The sequence below is a fragment of the Salvelinus sp. IW2-2015 genome, linkage group LG10 (genome assembly GCF_002910315.2).
Source record: "Salvelinus sp. IW2-2015 linkage group LG10, ASM291031v2, whole genome shotgun sequence".
Taxonomy (NCBI): domain Eukaryota; kingdom Metazoa; phylum Chordata; class Actinopteri; order Salmoniformes; family Salmonidae; genus Salvelinus; species Salvelinus sp. IW2-2015.
The window spans coordinates 17,725,001-17,742,426 of NC_036850.1; the positions used below are offsets into that span (position 1 = coordinate 17,725,001).

The window sequence follows — 17,426 nt, forward strand, 5'->3', positions numbered from 1 at the left end:
CAATACTGAATGAACACTTATTTTAACTTAATATAATACATCAATAAAATCTATTTGGTCTCAAATAAATAATGAAACATGTTCAATTTGGTTTAAATAATGCAAAAAGTGTTGGAGGTGAAAGTGCAATAAGTGCCATGTAAAAAAGCTAACGTTTAAGTTCCTTGCTCAGAACATGAGAACATATGAAAGCTGGTGGTTCCTTTTAACATCAGTCTTCAATATTCCCAGTTAAGAAGTTTTAGGTCGTAGTTATTATAGGAATTATAGGACTATTTCTCTCTATACCGTTTGTATTTCATAAACCTTTGACTATTGGATATTCTTATAGGCACTAAGGTATTGCCAGCCCATTCTCGGGAGTTGATAGGCTTGAAGTTATAAACAGTGCTGTGCTTCATGCATCGGGAAGAGCTGCTGGCAAACGCAGMAAAGTGCTGTTTGAATGAATGCTTACGAGCATGCTGCTGCCTACCACCGCTCAGTCAGACTGCTCTATGGAATATCAAATCATAAACTTAATTATAATAAACACACAGAAATACAAGCCTTAGGTCATTAATATGGTCAAATCCGGAAACTATCATTTCGAAAACAAAACGTTTATTCTGTCAGTGAAATACGGAACCGTTACGTATTTTGTCGAACGGGTGGCATCCATAAGTCTAAATATTGCTGTTACATTGCACAACCTTCAATGGTATGTCATAATTATGTATAATTCTGGCAAATGAATTACGGTCTTTGTTAGGAAGAAATGGTCTTCACACAGTTCGCAACGAGCCAAGCGGCCCAAACTACTGCATACACCCTGACGCGAATGCGCTTTTTTGTTAAATCATCACCCGTTTGGCGAAGTAGGCTGTGATTCGATGATAAATTAACAGGCACCGCATTGATTATATGCAACGCAGGACAAGCATGTGTAGTTAACTAGTGATTATGTTAATATTGATTGTTTTTTTATAAGATAAGTTTAATGCTAGCTAGCAACTTACTTTGGCTCCTTGCTGCACTCGCGTAACAGGCGGRCAGCCTGCCACAGTCTCCTCGTGGATTGCAATGTAATCGGCGTAATACCGATTTGTTATGAAAACTGAAAATCGGCCCTAATTAATCGGCCATGCCGATTAATCGGTCGACCTCTACTCTGCATTGTGTCTTTAGCATTGCATATAATTCTGTAAGTGGATCATAAATCTTTGGACACGAAGAAGTTTTGGTGTGCTTGAGTAAATGTTGATTTTTTTGTTATGTTATTTGTGATGGAATTAGGATGCTATAGTACAAATTTAAACATTTAGTTATGAGTCAGGAGGGATTTTTCCTCATCCCTATACATTTTCTGAAAGGCGCAGTCAGAAGTAGTTTTATAGCTAGATCAGTATTGAAGCGATTTTAACTGTGCCATGCTACTTTGTACCTCTGCCTGCTATTTTTATCTTTAATGGGTTGAATCCTCCAWGGTTTTTCACCCAGCTTCTCATTTAGCATATTCATGCCATGCAACACTATCTCTCTGCTTTGTTTCTGCATTTCAAGACAGTCTTTCTTCCAGCCGATCTGTAATTTGCAATTATTGGGTTTCAATTGCCAAAAGTGCTTCAAAGGGGAGCTGAGCGTTGCATGTTTTTTCATATTTTCTTCTTTCAATTTTCCTGTGTGGAGCTTGAGCCTCCAAGGTTCCTCAGCCAGAGCCTCATCCCAGCTGAGGTCTCATAACTGACTGCCAATGGCTAACACTCATCCTCATAGGGGAGATTTCAGCTGGTCGTCCCATCACTCTCTCTCTCTTGGACCCGCTCTGTGACTCATCATCATCCAATTTCCTTTTGAAAGACCGAGCTGGAAATGAAATGTTTTGTTCGATGAAAAATCTTCTTGGAAAGTTGAGGAACAGGTAGGGCCAGTGTTCTTTGTAGCTTTTTGGGAGGTAATGGAAGAACGGAAGTCTCAAAGCAGCCTCAACCACATTCTCTGAAGTCAGCAGGCTACATTTCTTAATTGGTTTCACTCTGAACACCTCTCATACTAGTGGTTAGGGATCTCTATGGGGTTMGACATTTTTATTATTATTTTWTTTTTTTCATGATTCCAGTTCACAGTGCTCTTTACTTGGAAAAGTTTGTCTGAAATTGGAGTGCCAAGTTTTCTCATGAGTGAAAACCTAGACTAGTCATTGCTGGGTGACTTCTAGTCATTGCTAGGGCGAAAGTCTATCTTGCCTTACAGAAGGAGAGTGAGAGGGGAAGTAGAGTTGTACATGTTTGATCATAAGCTTTGCATTATACATGGTAAGAGACATCCACTTCTCCACCACCTCCAGTGCTGAGAAAAGCCAAGAAGCAAAGTTAGGAGAAAAATAATTCCGTATTTGTTACTAGTTTGTCAGGTGAACAGGCTGTTGAAAAGTCTGCCACACACAAACCGTCTGCATTTGCAATCCACATTTTCATGCTATAGAAATTGGTATGGATTCTGTTTCCTTCAACTAATGATTGTTGTTTTCTTTAAAGTGCCTTTTGTAATTCCAAATACAATACGTGTTTAATTGTCATAGCTTCACTGAAAGGGAGAAGTAAGGACCTTGGACTCCTTTAACTCAAGTCTGTTGTTAATCTTGTATTGTTCCCCTGTAAATGTTGATATCTTCACATCACTCCGTTCTCCTTTTGTAATGCTGTTGTCATGGTTGCAATGTAACAAGTGAGCAAACCTTGGCAGGATTAACTTCCCTCTGACAATACATGCTGCTTCAGCACACTATTACAGCAGTCTGAAAAGAAGTTGTGAGTTGTTGTTCTCATTGTGCTGAGCTCTGCTACATGTTTGTAACTCTCTCTTTCTTCTTAGGTGATCCCGGTGCAGTGACTGTCCTGTGCTGTCTCTCTGCACCCCTGTATGTCCCCCGGCCACCCCCGGCCTATCATAAAGACGCTGAGCTCAGGGACTGCGCTGCTGTAGGACCCCATGGCTCTGGGCCTTCCATCCTCCTCCATGGGCCCCTGGTCCCGGCTTGCTGAGCGGCTGCTTTTGGTGCCCCTGCTTGTCCTGCTGGTGTCTGGGCTGGGCATGGCCCTTGGTCAGAGGGTTTACACCAACACATGGGCCGTCCACATCGCTGGAGGACCAGACGAGGCTGACCGCATTGCTAGTAAACACGGCTTCGTCAACCATGGCAATGTGAGTGTTTGGGGATTCTTCACCCTCTTTTGTTTGTCTCTGTGTGTTTTGTCTAAGTGAATAATTAGGAAACATCTACTGCAGAAAGTGCTGCTCTAGACCGCTTTTCCCACATTGCCTGTTAGTGCCAAAATACCTGACCTTAAATTGGCTTAAATATTTATTAGAGGCTGGCATCTTCCAAGTCTGAGGCACTCGGAACCAATTTAATTATATCACTTTACTATAGCAGAAAAAATACTTATCTTTTAAAAAATATAATATATTGGAGTAATATTGACAGTGTTTGATATTTATGTCCCATATAACTTGTAAAAAGCATTGCTTCTTCTGGAGATTTAGGCTAAATATTAGTTTACCAGAGGCAGTGGTCCTTATAGAAACCCCTTGATGACTGTTTAGTTTCAGTTCATCCATTCCAGAGAAATGACTCACCCAAAAGACTAAACAGAGTTACCTGAACGACTGCAGCATTGCCTTTCTGGGTAAGATTTCTCTTCTGTTACTCTCTTACAGAGAGTGGCTGACCACAACCTCCATACGAATCAAATCACATTTTATTGGTCACATACATGTGTTAAGCAGATGTTATTGCGGGTGTAGTGAAATGCTTGAATCATACACCTGTGTGTGTCTGTGGAGATTTCTGCATTGTCCTGAAAGCATCACTCTGCTTTTCACACAGCTTTTGATCTCATTGCTTAAGGGGAGGAGGCCTTCAAAGTCCCCCATATGCTCAGACTGCTGTTTTGTTTGTGGTAAATGAGTTCATCAGAAAAATGGCCTCCTTCATCTCTCTAACATGTTAGCATTCTCAACACTAACAGTCTTCCATGCTTTTCAGTTTCTGTTCAATGAAACATCCCACAAACTTTTTTCTGTGATGGTCTTCCTTTGTCGCAGATGAGAGGCAAGTCATGGTACATTTCATGTGGCGTTAACAGAACTTCTTCCCGCTCGTCTACTCAATGCGTTGTGTTGTGGCATTTGTTTGCATAGCGGAGCTGTGTGTTTGTCAGGAACAGATGATCCTATAGGAGCTTCCTGACCGGAACGCCCAATCAGAGCGTGGGTGAGATGGGACTTTGAACTATGAATTGCACAGTGCGGCTGAGGGAAGACTGACAGGAATGGGACTCCAATCCTATGAGCAGCACCACCAGGTTTTAGGTTTTCACTTTTCCTCTCCTTCCTTCCGTTTTGAGGACAATCTATGAATAATTAAGCTCTCCTTGGGATAGTTTGTTGTTGGTGCCCCAGTGGGGGGTGTAAGAAATTAAACATTTCCTGTTTGTAAGTGGGCCATTATATTCTCTGGTTGCTCCATCAGAAGACTTCAATGTGGGCATGATGAGTAGAATTACTTAGTTTTTTTGCCTCTGTTTTTTTGCATCCATTTCACATTTAACTTTTATAGCTTCCTTCCTGGTTAGCCTGTATCCTGCTAGGCAACTAGATTTCACGTCTTCCAGGTATAGATCATTCATGATGCATCTGTTCATGGAATAGATCTGAGTGTAAGATAATAATTATTGTGATATTGTTTTAGTTGGTTTTTTTATCATTCTGACATGTCTCTCTGTAATAGTTTCCATACAGATTTTTTGAATGCTGCCTACTTTGGAAATGTAGTGGCTGTCAGTCAATTTCCTTTAAAATGCTCTTTTGCCTAAAGGTCTATTTTATACTAATGCCATGGGCAATAATGTTGATTTATCAAATAATGATCTGAACCACATAGTAAACATCAGCTTAGCCCTTTTTAGAGCTCAGACCGACTCAATAAAGGTTGCAAATGGGGGGGGGGGGGAATCAATGGTTTCTGAAAACTCACTAGAGAGAGATGAAATAAGATTGCTTAATCCCTTTGGGGAAAATATGTTGGGAAAATAACTGGGGAGGATTGCGAAATCACTAGCTAGTGAGCGAACACAAAATGGTTGCAAGAAAATATGATCCTTTTTAGTTGATTTCTTTATAATATGTTTACATTGCATCCATGAACAGATTCTATTCTGGGCTATGGGAAGGTCAGACGATAAACCTTCCCTCCCACTGACTCCTAGGTTGTGTTTAGTGGGTGTATAATGTCAGTAATTGGTAGTGGTGTGGGCTTGTTGGCTGACGTGTGGGTTACTGATTGGTTCTTATGGAAAGGGGGACCCAGTAATTCTTCCTTCTGAGGGAATCGAAGGAGAGTTTAATCAGCCTGCCCTGCCAGTGTGACCGGTGACTGGCCCTAACATGTGGTAGTTTGAGTTGATTTTATTTTTACTGGGACAGTGCACATTAATCAACGTTTCAGTAAAAGTGCCGGTTTTAGCCAGCCGGCTAATTTTCAACCGCAGTCCTGAGCTTAGCTTACCTCTGTAGCAGTCAGCCAACCAGGGACAGTAGTGGATATCTGGAGGGCAAGGTAAGAGATTGTAGCTCCTTCTTCCACACCAACTGACCCTTCTTTCCCCTGTGTGATATGACAGTAATTGAAGAGCTTGGTCGGACATGAAGCCAGGCTTCCTGCCCTGGGGCAGGCTTGGCCTGTGGGTCTCTCTGTTGACAGATGTTAGGCTTCTCCATTTTAAAGACAAGACCCCACCACTCTTCACAGGGCATCCATTTTTGATTAGTGTCCTGTTTTCCGACAGCATTTCTTACTGATCATTAGGAATGTTGCAAACCAATCAGTATTCTCACTGTGAAATGTCCAATGGCTTTTTTTTTTACTGTGATTACTGGTAAGCCATTAACTATGTGTTGGCCATAAGGGAGTAAGGAAACCAGACATGACCATTAGAGAGACTTACTCAGACTGTGTCCAGGAAACTGCGAGCTGTGTGTGGGCGTCTCTTTCTGTATGACTGCTGAGTAGATTTGTCCCATCACCATAAAGGGATCTGAACATGTTGGAGACTTAAAGCTGTTTAGAGTCAAAATGGTGAAACGTTTTGGGCCTCTGTTCGGTTGACCAAAGCCAAGTTTAGCCAAGCCTCATTGGTCAGATCAGTAACTCTACTCAGCTAATGTGCTTTACTCTGACCTTTTGCTCTGGCAAAAAACAACACTATTTTCTCTACATGGTTATACCTGGCCCAGTCCCAGACCTACAGCGGGAAGGGACATGCTGTAATGACAACACTTCAGCTTTTATAAGCTCTTGTCCTCCACTTTAGAGTTGTCTGAAATGTAGTTACATTTTTATCTCTGCAGCAATGTGGTATTGGAGTCTTCTCAGACATTTAGATTGCTCTTCCATTGCCCTCGGGACTCTTCTTGAGGAATAAGGCAGCCAACTTCCTCAATACAAGCGTGTCACTTCTGTGGTGTTTGCACCCCCTCTAATGGTATATATTTGGCCTTCATGTTTACTCAATTGCAGTGTGCTCCAGTTAGAGGACAAAGTTGATCCTGTTATGCTGTTAGCTTTCACACTGCTAGTGAGTACTCAGTCACTGTGTGTGTGATATTAGAACGCTACCACCTCCAATGTGGCTACAGGAAAACCACAGTGTTTTGACATCTGCATAGGCTGTTGTAAACACATTATCTTGACAACCAGATCAACCACCTCACTAGTAGTTTCTACATGCCTCATCCGCTGTCTCTTATCAGCTTGGTGACGCACTGCGTGACCTTAACTCCCTCAGACCCAAATCAAAAACCTGCCGGGAGGAAAAGGCCTTTCACAGGGTGACGTGGCATGAAACCTGCAAACGTAGAAATTCCCAGCCAATGTGTCCCAGGAAGATTGAACATATCACCTAGAGCAGCACTGACTACAGCTGTGTTTGTTTTGTGGACAAGGCAAGGCCACAAACGGCATCAGGCAAGGTTGATCACTTGATGGGCTGTTGATGCAACGTGTGCAGCCCCCCCCACTCATTAAAATAGACCATTAGGCAAAGGAGAGGGGGACAACTGGGCACTAAAAGTGAGAGGGAGTGAGGAGCTTTGTATGGCCTGCTTGGCTGAATGCAGTGTGAGATGATTGGCGTATGGTAATCAGGGTAGCAGCGTTTTAAATTTATGAGGGGGTGCTGGGGTGTAGAGCAGCGAGTCGGACGGCGGTTGTGTGTGGTAAGGTTATGCTGGGGGTGTTCCGTCCATCTGTATTTTGAAGGCCTTCCGTACTCCTCGTCTCATTACCATGTGGATCAGTGTGAGTATGTGTTCATCTGCTTTATCTAGCTGTATAGAAGGCCATGGCTAGAGCCCACAGCTGCATGGACAGAGGCCATATAGAACCATGACTACACCTTACTACATGGAACAGTCACATGTTCAGCCAACAGTACATCATTTGTGTGCGGTATCTGGAAGGAGATAAAACGATCATGCAGAAATGCAATAATACCATCATGCAGAGAGAATCTCTATTGAATAGTTGTACTTAATGATCTTCCTGATGCAGTGAGGCATCCATCACCAGTCATTTGGGAAAAGCAATTGTAGTAGATCTCTAATCAAAGCAGTGATTCTGCCTTCCCTGTACTGCTAGTGAAGGAAATGAGGGTTGCAGGACCTGGTGAGGAATGGCATGCCCCAGCTGTGGTGTGGGGCTGGTGTGTGCAGGTGTTGTATTGAAATGGAGGGAGGGCAGGGGGATCACAGGCTGCAGCTGAGGAGGTTTTATGACCCCCCTGATTGTCCCTGTAGAGTTCCATTCCACCCCTGGGACTCAGCAGCTCTGGCCCCTGGCTGTTTTTTTACAGCAATGAGCCACTGATGTCTCTGTTAAAAACGCAAGCACCTTTTTCTAATTTCACTGTTTAAAGTGGATTTGATAGGTGGCCAAATGGCCCGAGAATATATCATTTTTCTTGTTGCGTGCTAGAGCTCTCCGAGAATGCAGGTGTACTGCAGTAGTTGGCGTTTCTCAACCTTGGGTGTTTTGCCTAAGCTCTGTGTCAGGCCTGCCTGAGACGTCTCTACTCCATCATGCCCGAGACGTCTCTACTCCATCATGGCTGAAGCTCATAAAGCCTGTGATGTTGTTGATGAGGCTTGAGTCCTGGTGTTAAACCTGTCCCTCTGCTGGAATAGTCTGCTATTTCTGGGGCTTACCTTGTCTCGTGTGGTTTACTGCCCCTGCCTGGCTTAATGGTCTCATCTCTCTGGTCCTCTTTCTATCTAATCCTGATTAAAGACATCTATCCACAGTCAATTACTGTCATTATAGAGTGATTTCACCCTGGCTTTTATAACATGGGTGACCTTCTGGCACTGTCATTAGGTTGGGGTAAGTCAACTAGCAGAAGTTACACACACTTGTATATGAAGTTGAGAGGTGTTTGAAAAGCAGTGTTTGCATGATGGATGGATGGATGTCTTTTCTCCACCTACTTTCATAGTTCCCAGGAATTTAGAACAGGTTTGTGCTGTTTCCCTTTTCGAGAAATGATGCAAATGCCTTGCTACTGGTGTACAGATCTTTAACAAAATCTTCATTGTCTGTCCTATTTTCTTTAATGACAACTTTTGATTATAGACATATGTGGGAAGGAAGCTGATGAATAAATAAATGCCTCATCGTTTCCTGCACACGCACATCAAAGTAGAATCCAGCGTTTCTCAGAACCCTGCCGTTTCCTTTTTTCTCAAAGAGTGCTGTGGTTTCTGTCACTAATGGCTGATGTGAATGCTTCCTGTGTTCAGGGTGTAAGCTAGGATGAGGAAGTGCAAGGTGGGGTACTCTTATTAGAGAAGGTCAAATCTCTTCATCTTTATGATAATAAGTACAGGAGCCTCCAGTTCATTCCACTGATTCAACCTCCAACTCTGTGCCTGTATTGTGTTAAGAGTACTCTATCCCTTCTGTACTACGTGGAACCACAACGCACAAGGCCTAGCATTAAACCCATACATGATCTAATGAGGAAGGATGGTCTATCTCTGCCATCATGAGACAGGCTGATTCTAATCAGTGCTGCTACAGACCAGCACCGCACCATGACTGGGTGTGATTAGTGTTACTGGGGGCATTTCCATCTAAAAGGACCCATGAGCATCAACATGTGAAGTTCATAGGCTCATGTCAAATGAAGGCGAAGAGTCTATCCTTTTTGAGAAATTAAGGCATATACATTTTTCAACCATTTTCCATCGTACAAATTAGGAATAAGCAAAGGTTTATCAGTAACGGAATTACTGCAATTGAATTGGCTACAATGGGAGATGATGGTAGTCACAAACCACAGTTGGCTCACCTGCTACTGTCCTCCCTTCCACTGGCATACTGTTTTGGCTCATAACCTTATATTTTCTATTTTTTTTCCCCCTTTTCTCTGGTGGTCAAAGCAAGACTGTGAAAAAACTCTGGACAACCCCTCCCTCTCACTCGTTTTCTCTCTGCTGCTCTCCCTCTTCTCTCTCCAGTTAAAGGGTGCATTCCTCTGCTGATGCCTGCCAGATCTTACAACGCCTAGATAGGTATTTTATCAGCTAGCCACATATGTTATAACAATCTGTCAGTTGGTGACAGTCAATGACGTGCCATGCAATCAGCGTCTGAGCTGCATGCACCTACTACCTACCCTCTTTCCATTTACTGTAACAAGCATCTTCACCGACAGACACTGGATGTCCATGGACGTTGAAAAGTAGTTAGTTGAAATTTGGTCAATCCACCCTGGCCAGACCAAATCTGAACCAATCATAGATGTCTGTTTCACAAGTTTGGACAGCACAGTACAGCAGTGCACACTGGAGTGGAGTACAGTATAATGTACTATACTGAACATATCTACTGTACTCTACTCTGCTCTACTGTGATGTCCAACTTGTGAAAAACAGATGTATATGATTGGTTCAGATTTGGTCTGGTCCAGGTCAACCAAATGTGGTCTTGTTTGGGGGCGGAGCTCATTATAATAATAGCCAGTGTGTAGATTAATACCCAAATAATTGAAATATTTCTACCTTTGTGTACCAATTCAGGCTACATCACCTTGAAGATAATGATATCCATAATTATGAATTTCTGTATAGTACAGCTCAGGGACCAATGATGTAATTCTGTTACCGGATGTAAATCCACTTCACCTACTGTATTTCAGTAACCAAAATACATTTTGGTTACAAGGTGTCATGTCATAGCTGACAACCCATTCTTTCTGCGGACTTAATCTTAATTCGTAGCAGATATATTTTAGTTTTTGGAAAAAGTAATTTCTGTAATTCTGTTACTAAACTTTGCATCTGCACAGCTCTTCCAGTAATTGTGTTTTTGTGAAATTTTCTGTGTAAATTGTTCAAAGTAGTCCTTGTGTTTTAGAGCTATGATTTGTTAAACATTGAAATTTATGGTTTTTCTTTGGCATACATTTTAAAGTGAAAAATCAGAGTCAAAGCGTAATTCTGTTATTGTGTAATTGCCTTGGGAAAGATTGACATCAATTTCCTAAAGGCATGGCTAACTATGGAAAGCTAAGGCCTATACACTACATGTAGCAAGACTGGAGGCCTATCTGTGCACCACAGGCATCCGCAGTGTTTATCTGTTAGATTCCCCATCTGTGTAGTTCTTGTTTTCGCTCTAGACTTCTCTGTTCTGTTGTCAGAAGTCTCTCTGCTCTGTCTCCTTCCCAGTGCTTTTATATTTGTTTTGATCTTGTGATTGTGCGAAACGACAAGGTCATTTTCATTCAAGGTAATGCACAACACATCCAGATGCTCATCTCTTTAGCAGTTGATCTCTGGCATAGAGATGGACAATGAGGACTAGAAGATTGTAAGTGCGCCTTGTAGCGGTGCCAAATTACTGTTGGTTCCAAATGTCCGTGGGCATATTGTAGTGCAGTGCCAGAACTCCCTGCACCTACTGTAAATCACCAGGCCTGGTGCCAGGTGAGGACAGATGAACGCTTGCCGCTGCAGAAAAACACTATGTAAGCAGACACACACACACACACTCTCTTTGCTATGTTGACCGAAGTTGGTTTTGATAAATAGCTTTGCCATGTCTCAAATCGGACAGAGGGCAATCTTGAACGATATAAATATAATCCAGTGTTCATGGGAACTGTGTGTGTTTCCAACTCTTCAAGTCTCTCTACTAGCTGCTGGACCTGGGCCACTCCACCAGCAATAAATCATCTGTGACCCTTTTTGTTTTACTCTTGATGCTTTCTCTAGCCATCTAAAATGTAGCTATGGCTAATGTGGAACAGAACCTCAGGCTCAAATACAAGAGGCTGGACTCACATAGCCCATAATTGGTCCCTGGGGAGTCCAGGCAATTGCCTGGGAGGCAAAAGGGGTTTGAAGTGATTTGCTGGAGAGCGAGGAATGAGGAAGTTATTGGGAGAAGGCGACACGGAGAAAATGGCGTGCTGATGGGCTTTGAGMCACCACTAGGCAGAATTCAGCTCTACTCCACAAAGGTGCTTTCTCCTGTGCCCAGCACCAGTTGAGGTCCTAAACATAACTGAACTCACCCCTATCATGCTCCCTCGCTCCTCTTCATACAACCTCTCTCAAACACAAACTCCACTTCAACCCCTACTCCCCCTTTCCTCTCACAGCCTGAACAAGGACTTTCTCATGATATGGTTTCTTGGAGAAACTGTTAGCGCACATTGTGGTGTGGTGAGGTGACTTTGTTGGCTTACGAGTTACCACTCCCTTGGTTGGAGAGACTGTATTGCAAACACGTTGGCTATAGATCTGCTGTGGTAAGTATTGCATTATGGCTTTGCAGTGTTTTGTAACATGGCAGACTTGTGCAATCACTGTGTCAATCTTTAACAGGCCTGTGACTGTGCTGTGGACTCTACTGTGGCCTAATTTAGCCAATGAGAGCTGACGGGTCTAAGGGAGCGTGCAGCTTCTATACAGCCAGAGCAGAATGCCTCTTAGAGACTGCAGCTTTGAAGTGCTGTAATGATATCACTGCGACCGTGGCTCTTAGACCTAACCATGGGAGTTGGCCCTTTGAGATGGGCGGTCTCATAGTGCAGAGAAATGCGACTTTCTCCTCCCACCTCTTTAGTGGTCAACAGTTTACCTCTGCATTGTCTTTGAACTTTGTTGCTCCCTATAGACGAGTGCCCCCCCCTTCTCCCATCCCCCTCTCTGCTGCGCCCCCTGACATGCATTACGCTGTAAAGGTATTCATCAAAGTGTCTCTGGCATCTTGCGAATGGTGGAATCAACTTTGTTTTGCTCCAGAGTTGGAGTTGAGGCATGAGACATTTTGATGGTTTTGGAACACGTATAACTTTTCGTAATCTTTTTGGTGATGAGCCTGAAGGCAGAGCATTGTTTAAAAGGTAAATGACCTTTCATCATCTGCGAAACCATCCTCAACTTGGCCCGTGAGAACAGTCAATAGTCGAGGGAAACGCATTGCATTGCAAAAGCTGCTCTTGTTTGGTGCTGCTTAAAGAGACACATGACCTGAGTATGACGTAAATCTCTGGACAGAGCCGTGCTGGGATGGCCGCACCCCGACTCCCAAACAAGAAAAGCCAGCTGGTCAGCAGGCGGCCATCTGGAGCCTACATCGGAGGAGTGGACACCTAGATCGCCAGGGACCAGAAACGAGCCAGGGGAACTTCAGTGTCTGTTATTCCCCTGTTCTCCCTCAGGACAGGGATGGGTCAGGGCTGAAGGACTGAGGTGAACCACTCACAGGTCACAAGGGCTGTAACTAGAGCCAGATGTGCTGAGGGGACACAAATGACCGCACACACTCACAAACACACGAAACAGGCTGGGCCACCTCTCCTCACATCTGACAGGGATGTGTGTAGAAGGCTGTGACAGTAATTGAATAACCGTGTAACTGATGGTTATGGATAAAGACCTTCATGACCATAAAATAACCGTCAAAACGGTTTAAATAGGCTTACATCCATTTTGGGATTTTATTTTTATTAACTTTATTTTCATGTAGATAAAGTTGTCCTAATAGCAGGAGTGTGCTAATGATTTAAGCAATTGTTTTGCTAACTTAGTCTGTCTATTCAACTTTCTACATCTCCTCTCCTATGGCACTTTAGTAAAAATGATTTTATACAATGCACGTTTTCATTGCTTGCTAGTAAAGAAATAAATTGGTCAAGTTTTTTACATTTATTCAACAGCAGTCGAGAAGGTTGTTCTGGCTCTGAGGCCTATAATGAACTAATGTTGTGTCGTGGACAATGCGCCAATCCTCTCCAACCTGGCATGGTATAATTTGATACGGAATAGTTTCTTAATTTATAGACTAATCAATGCTGATCAGGCCCAGTTCTGGCTGATATGCCGCCCTAGCCGAGAAAGAAAAATTGCCGCCCTCCTATCCCTTCCAAGTAGAATAGTAGCCTAGGCTATACAGTGTCGGCCTGCAATGCATTTTTACGAATGCCCATGTGGTAGCCTTGTGTTTGAAAAACAGGCAATTTAATGTTAATCCCTGTCATTTGGTTCTATTCATTTCTGTGAATGCATGTATTATTTACCGTTCTCACGCCTGCTGCGTGCAAAATGTAGGAAAGTGCCCATTTGGCAATGTCTGATTTCTTTCATAACTCAACACCTCCACCACTAATAAGCTGAGCTTCCCAGTAATTTTTTCTTCACCTCACACAATGTTAACGAAGTCTGTTCTTCTCACATCTATTGCAAAAGATAGTTCCTTAGTATTTGAAAAATCTTTCCAACACTCCCGGGCCTCTAATCACCAAGCCTCAGTGTGAAAGAGCAAAATATCATGATCTGAAAATTCCAAATATCCAGTGGAAACGTCATTAAACAAAGTAATCTGTCCCGAGCTCACTGGTGCGGAAAACTCTGAAGGCCCAGAATAAGCTAGTTGATACAATGTTTCAAGTCAGCTATCACCAGCTTCTGGCTGGACCCAGTTGATGATTTGATGCAATGTTGCACTTTACTAGCAATAGCTCAAGTCAAAGTGAGGCAGGGAGGTGGAGTAGAGAGATGAATGTGATAACCAGAATTTAACAGAATATTTTCTGTTTTTATTTGTCTGCTTTAGGCCTATGTATTTTACTTAGTTGACAATGGAAGTTATAGGCCTACTGCTGCACTGGCCCAATAGGCCATCTGAGTTCTATGCGTTCATTTCTTTAGCCGCCAACGGACCACAGCGTATCAATGTGTCCACATGGCAGAGGCTGGTGCTCTCGCCTTAGTTGAATTTGAACTTTTAGATTTTTTTGAATTTTACTTCATAATTTTATGATTAAACACGTGACAATGATTTTAGAAATAAAAATGTTATTGAAATGAAACTTTCACAATAATGCACATAATAAATAACTGTCATGCAGATCGGTAGAAATGGTAGGATAAATTGTAAGCTTCTCCAAACTTCCCCTGAAAAGAACCCGCATCAATCAAAGCCACCAGCATATGTCAGACACGAGCAAATATTTATCCTTTCCTTAAAACGTATGAAAAAACCTAGGCCTACCATAGGCTTTCCGGATAGGCTGTAAGAGAATGAATTGACAAGGAAAGTATGAAGGCGACAGCTATGCTGTAGTATGAAGTTGACGACAATTAAAATAGAAACAAATTCACGCAATGTGTCCATAGCCTATTTATCAGTGACGCTGATTATTGAGGGTGAGTGTGTTGGAAAGATTTTGTAAAATACTGTAAGGAAATATAATAATCTGGATGTTGACTTACTGTGTGAGGTGAAGACAAAATGGCTGAGAAGGCCAGTTTATTAGTGGTGGCGAGTTTAGACAATCAGACATCCCCAAATGGGCACTTTCCTACATTTGACATTTGCGAGAAGCATGCCAGGTACTTCTATGCATGCTCAGGCGCGTACGCATCGTCGACATTAACGAGACAGAGAAACCAGACACATGCTCATTGCTCACATGGAGTGCCTAAATAATGGTATGAAATAAACCAAAACGTGCTTCTCACAATTGTAGCAAACAACGTCTCCTTTACGAGAATGATAATGGTAAATAACTGTAATACATGCATTAACAGTAATTAATGTAACCAAATGAAGAGGGATTAATGGTATATTTACTAGGCCTACTGGTGTTATATGGGGAATTGATAAAAAAACAATCAAAGGGCAAACAATTCACACAATGAATGCGGGAGACAGCTGAGCGCATGCATTCTGGAGAGAGACGCCATTCTTTGCCACCCCCCCATTCTTCTTGTTGCAACATCTTAAATTGTACTGAAGACACATTTATCTTCACATTTTAGATGCTTTTTACTGACAGCCGCAACTCAATCAGCTAGACATATTGCAACATGCGCTGCGCAAATTGCAGGCTTGCGAAGTGGGCATAGGCCTACTCATTTGTGACTTCAAACAATCCACAGCTGTTTTTTAAAAAGAAACCAATGATCCTCTGTGGCTAAGTTATGCTCTCTGGTGAAGTTTTTATTTTGACTGGAGTAATTATATAATTTGGGCAAAACATCAATTTCCTTTAGGTGAAGCCAGCACCCTAACAGTGCGCTGCGCACCCGCTAACTTTCATTTCCAATTCGCAAGAGGCTGAAACCAGAGATCTATATATAATGCGCATGAGATGCTCATGTCTCTAACAATGGGAGTCGTTGTCACAAAGGCGGGAAGGCAGCTATGATCCCTTATTAATGTAATTTGTGTGCCGTTCAAAGAGTGAATGGGCAAGATTTGAAGGGGTGCCCGAAAGATGGCACCCTACACAGGACAATGTTTCCATTCACTGCCCTGGGGCGTTGGGATAATTTTTTAGGCCAGAGGAAGAGTGCCCCTTACTGGCCCTCCAACACCACTTTCAGCAGCATCTGCTCCTCTGACCAGGACCTACCCTGCTCAGCGGCAAGCCAGCAGTGGGATGCAGGGTGGTATTCTGCTGAATAGTTTCCTGTATGTATCAAGAATGGGCCACCACCCAAGGACATCCAGTCAACTTTACATAACTGTGGGAAGCKTTGGAGTCAACATGGGCCAGCATCCCTGTGGAACGCTTTTGACACCTTGAAGAGTCCATACCCCAATGAATTGAGGCTGTTACGAGGGTGGGGTGGGGGGGGGGGGGGGGGGGGGTGCGCGTGCGCGCAACTCAATATTAGGAAGGTGATCCTAATGTTTGGTATACTCTGTATGCCCATTCAGAAAGTTTCCTGAAATAACCTGTCTGGACTCCATCTCTTTAAGATCGCGCCTGTCATGATTTCATCTTGTAAAAATCCTATTCAGTAGCTTAGGCTACATTATTTCTGTCATTTCAGCATCCTCTTTTTGAAGAACATATGCCAATTCCACTGCAATCAAATGACCGCAGCAGCAGGGTTTGTGACGCAAATATTTCTGGAAAAGAGGAAGAAAACCCATCGGCCCTCAGCCCTATGGGTGTGTACTACACACACAGGTCTACTACGACCTTCTAAAGATATTAGATGGAGTCAAGGTTACAAAGAAGCTGAAATGAATCACCCAAACCTCTTAGTAGATACTTGTGTATGTGGACACCTGCTCGTCTAACATCTCATAAAAATAAATCATGGGCATTAATATGGAGTTGGTCCCCCCTTTGCTGCTAGAACAGCTTCGGCTCTTCTGAGAAGGATTTCCACTAGATTTTGGAACGTTGTTGCGGGTCTTGCTTCCATTCAGCCACAAGACCATTAGTGAGGTCGGGCACTGATGTTGGGCGTTTAGGCCCAATCAAGTTCTGCCACACCGATCTCAACAAATAATTTCTGTATGGACCTCACTTTGCGCACGGGGACATTGTCATGCGGGAACAGGAAGGGGCTTCCCCAAACTGTAGCCACAAAGTTGGAAGCACATAATCGTCTAGAATGTCATTGTATGATGTAGCGTTAAGATTTCCCTTCACTGGAACGAAGGGGCCTAGTCTGGACCAAGAGAAACAGCCCCAGACCATTATTCCTCCCCCACCAAACTTTACAGTTGGCACTGCATTTGGGCAGGTAGAGTTCTCCTGGCATCCACCAAATCCAGATTTGTCCATTGGACTGCCAGAGAACGCGTTTCCACTGCTCCAGAGCCCAATGGCGGCGAGCTTTACTCCACTCCAGCCGAAGTTTGGCATTGCGCATGGTGATCTGATGCTTGTGTGCGGCTGCTCGGCCATGGAAACTCATTTCATGAAGCTCCCGACGAACAGTTATTGTGCTGACGTTGTTTTAGAGGCAGTTTGGAACTCGGTAGTGAGTGTTGCAACCAAGGACAAATGATTTTTACGCGCTGAGCGCTTCAGCATTCGGCGGTCCCGTTCTGTGAGCTTGTGTGGCCTACCACT

At 43.2% G+C, this 17,426-nt stretch overlaps 1 protein-coding gene across 2 annotated transcripts in view; it reads left to right on the forward strand.

Annotated features, from left to right (window-relative positions):
- LOC111969435 (furin-1) overlaps positions 1-17,426 on the forward strand; it is a 98,093-nt gene that overhangs the window by 8,340 nt on the left and 72,327 nt on the right. For both annotated transcript variants that reach the window (XM_023995587.2, XM_023995586.2), the window contains exon 2: positions 2,854-3,183. In XM_023995587.2, coding sequence (XP_023851355.1) covers positions 2,971-3,183 — 213 coding nt within the window. In that variant the 5' untranslated portion in view covers positions 2,854-2,970. The remainder of the gene's footprint in view (positions 1-2,853; positions 3,184-17,426) is intronic.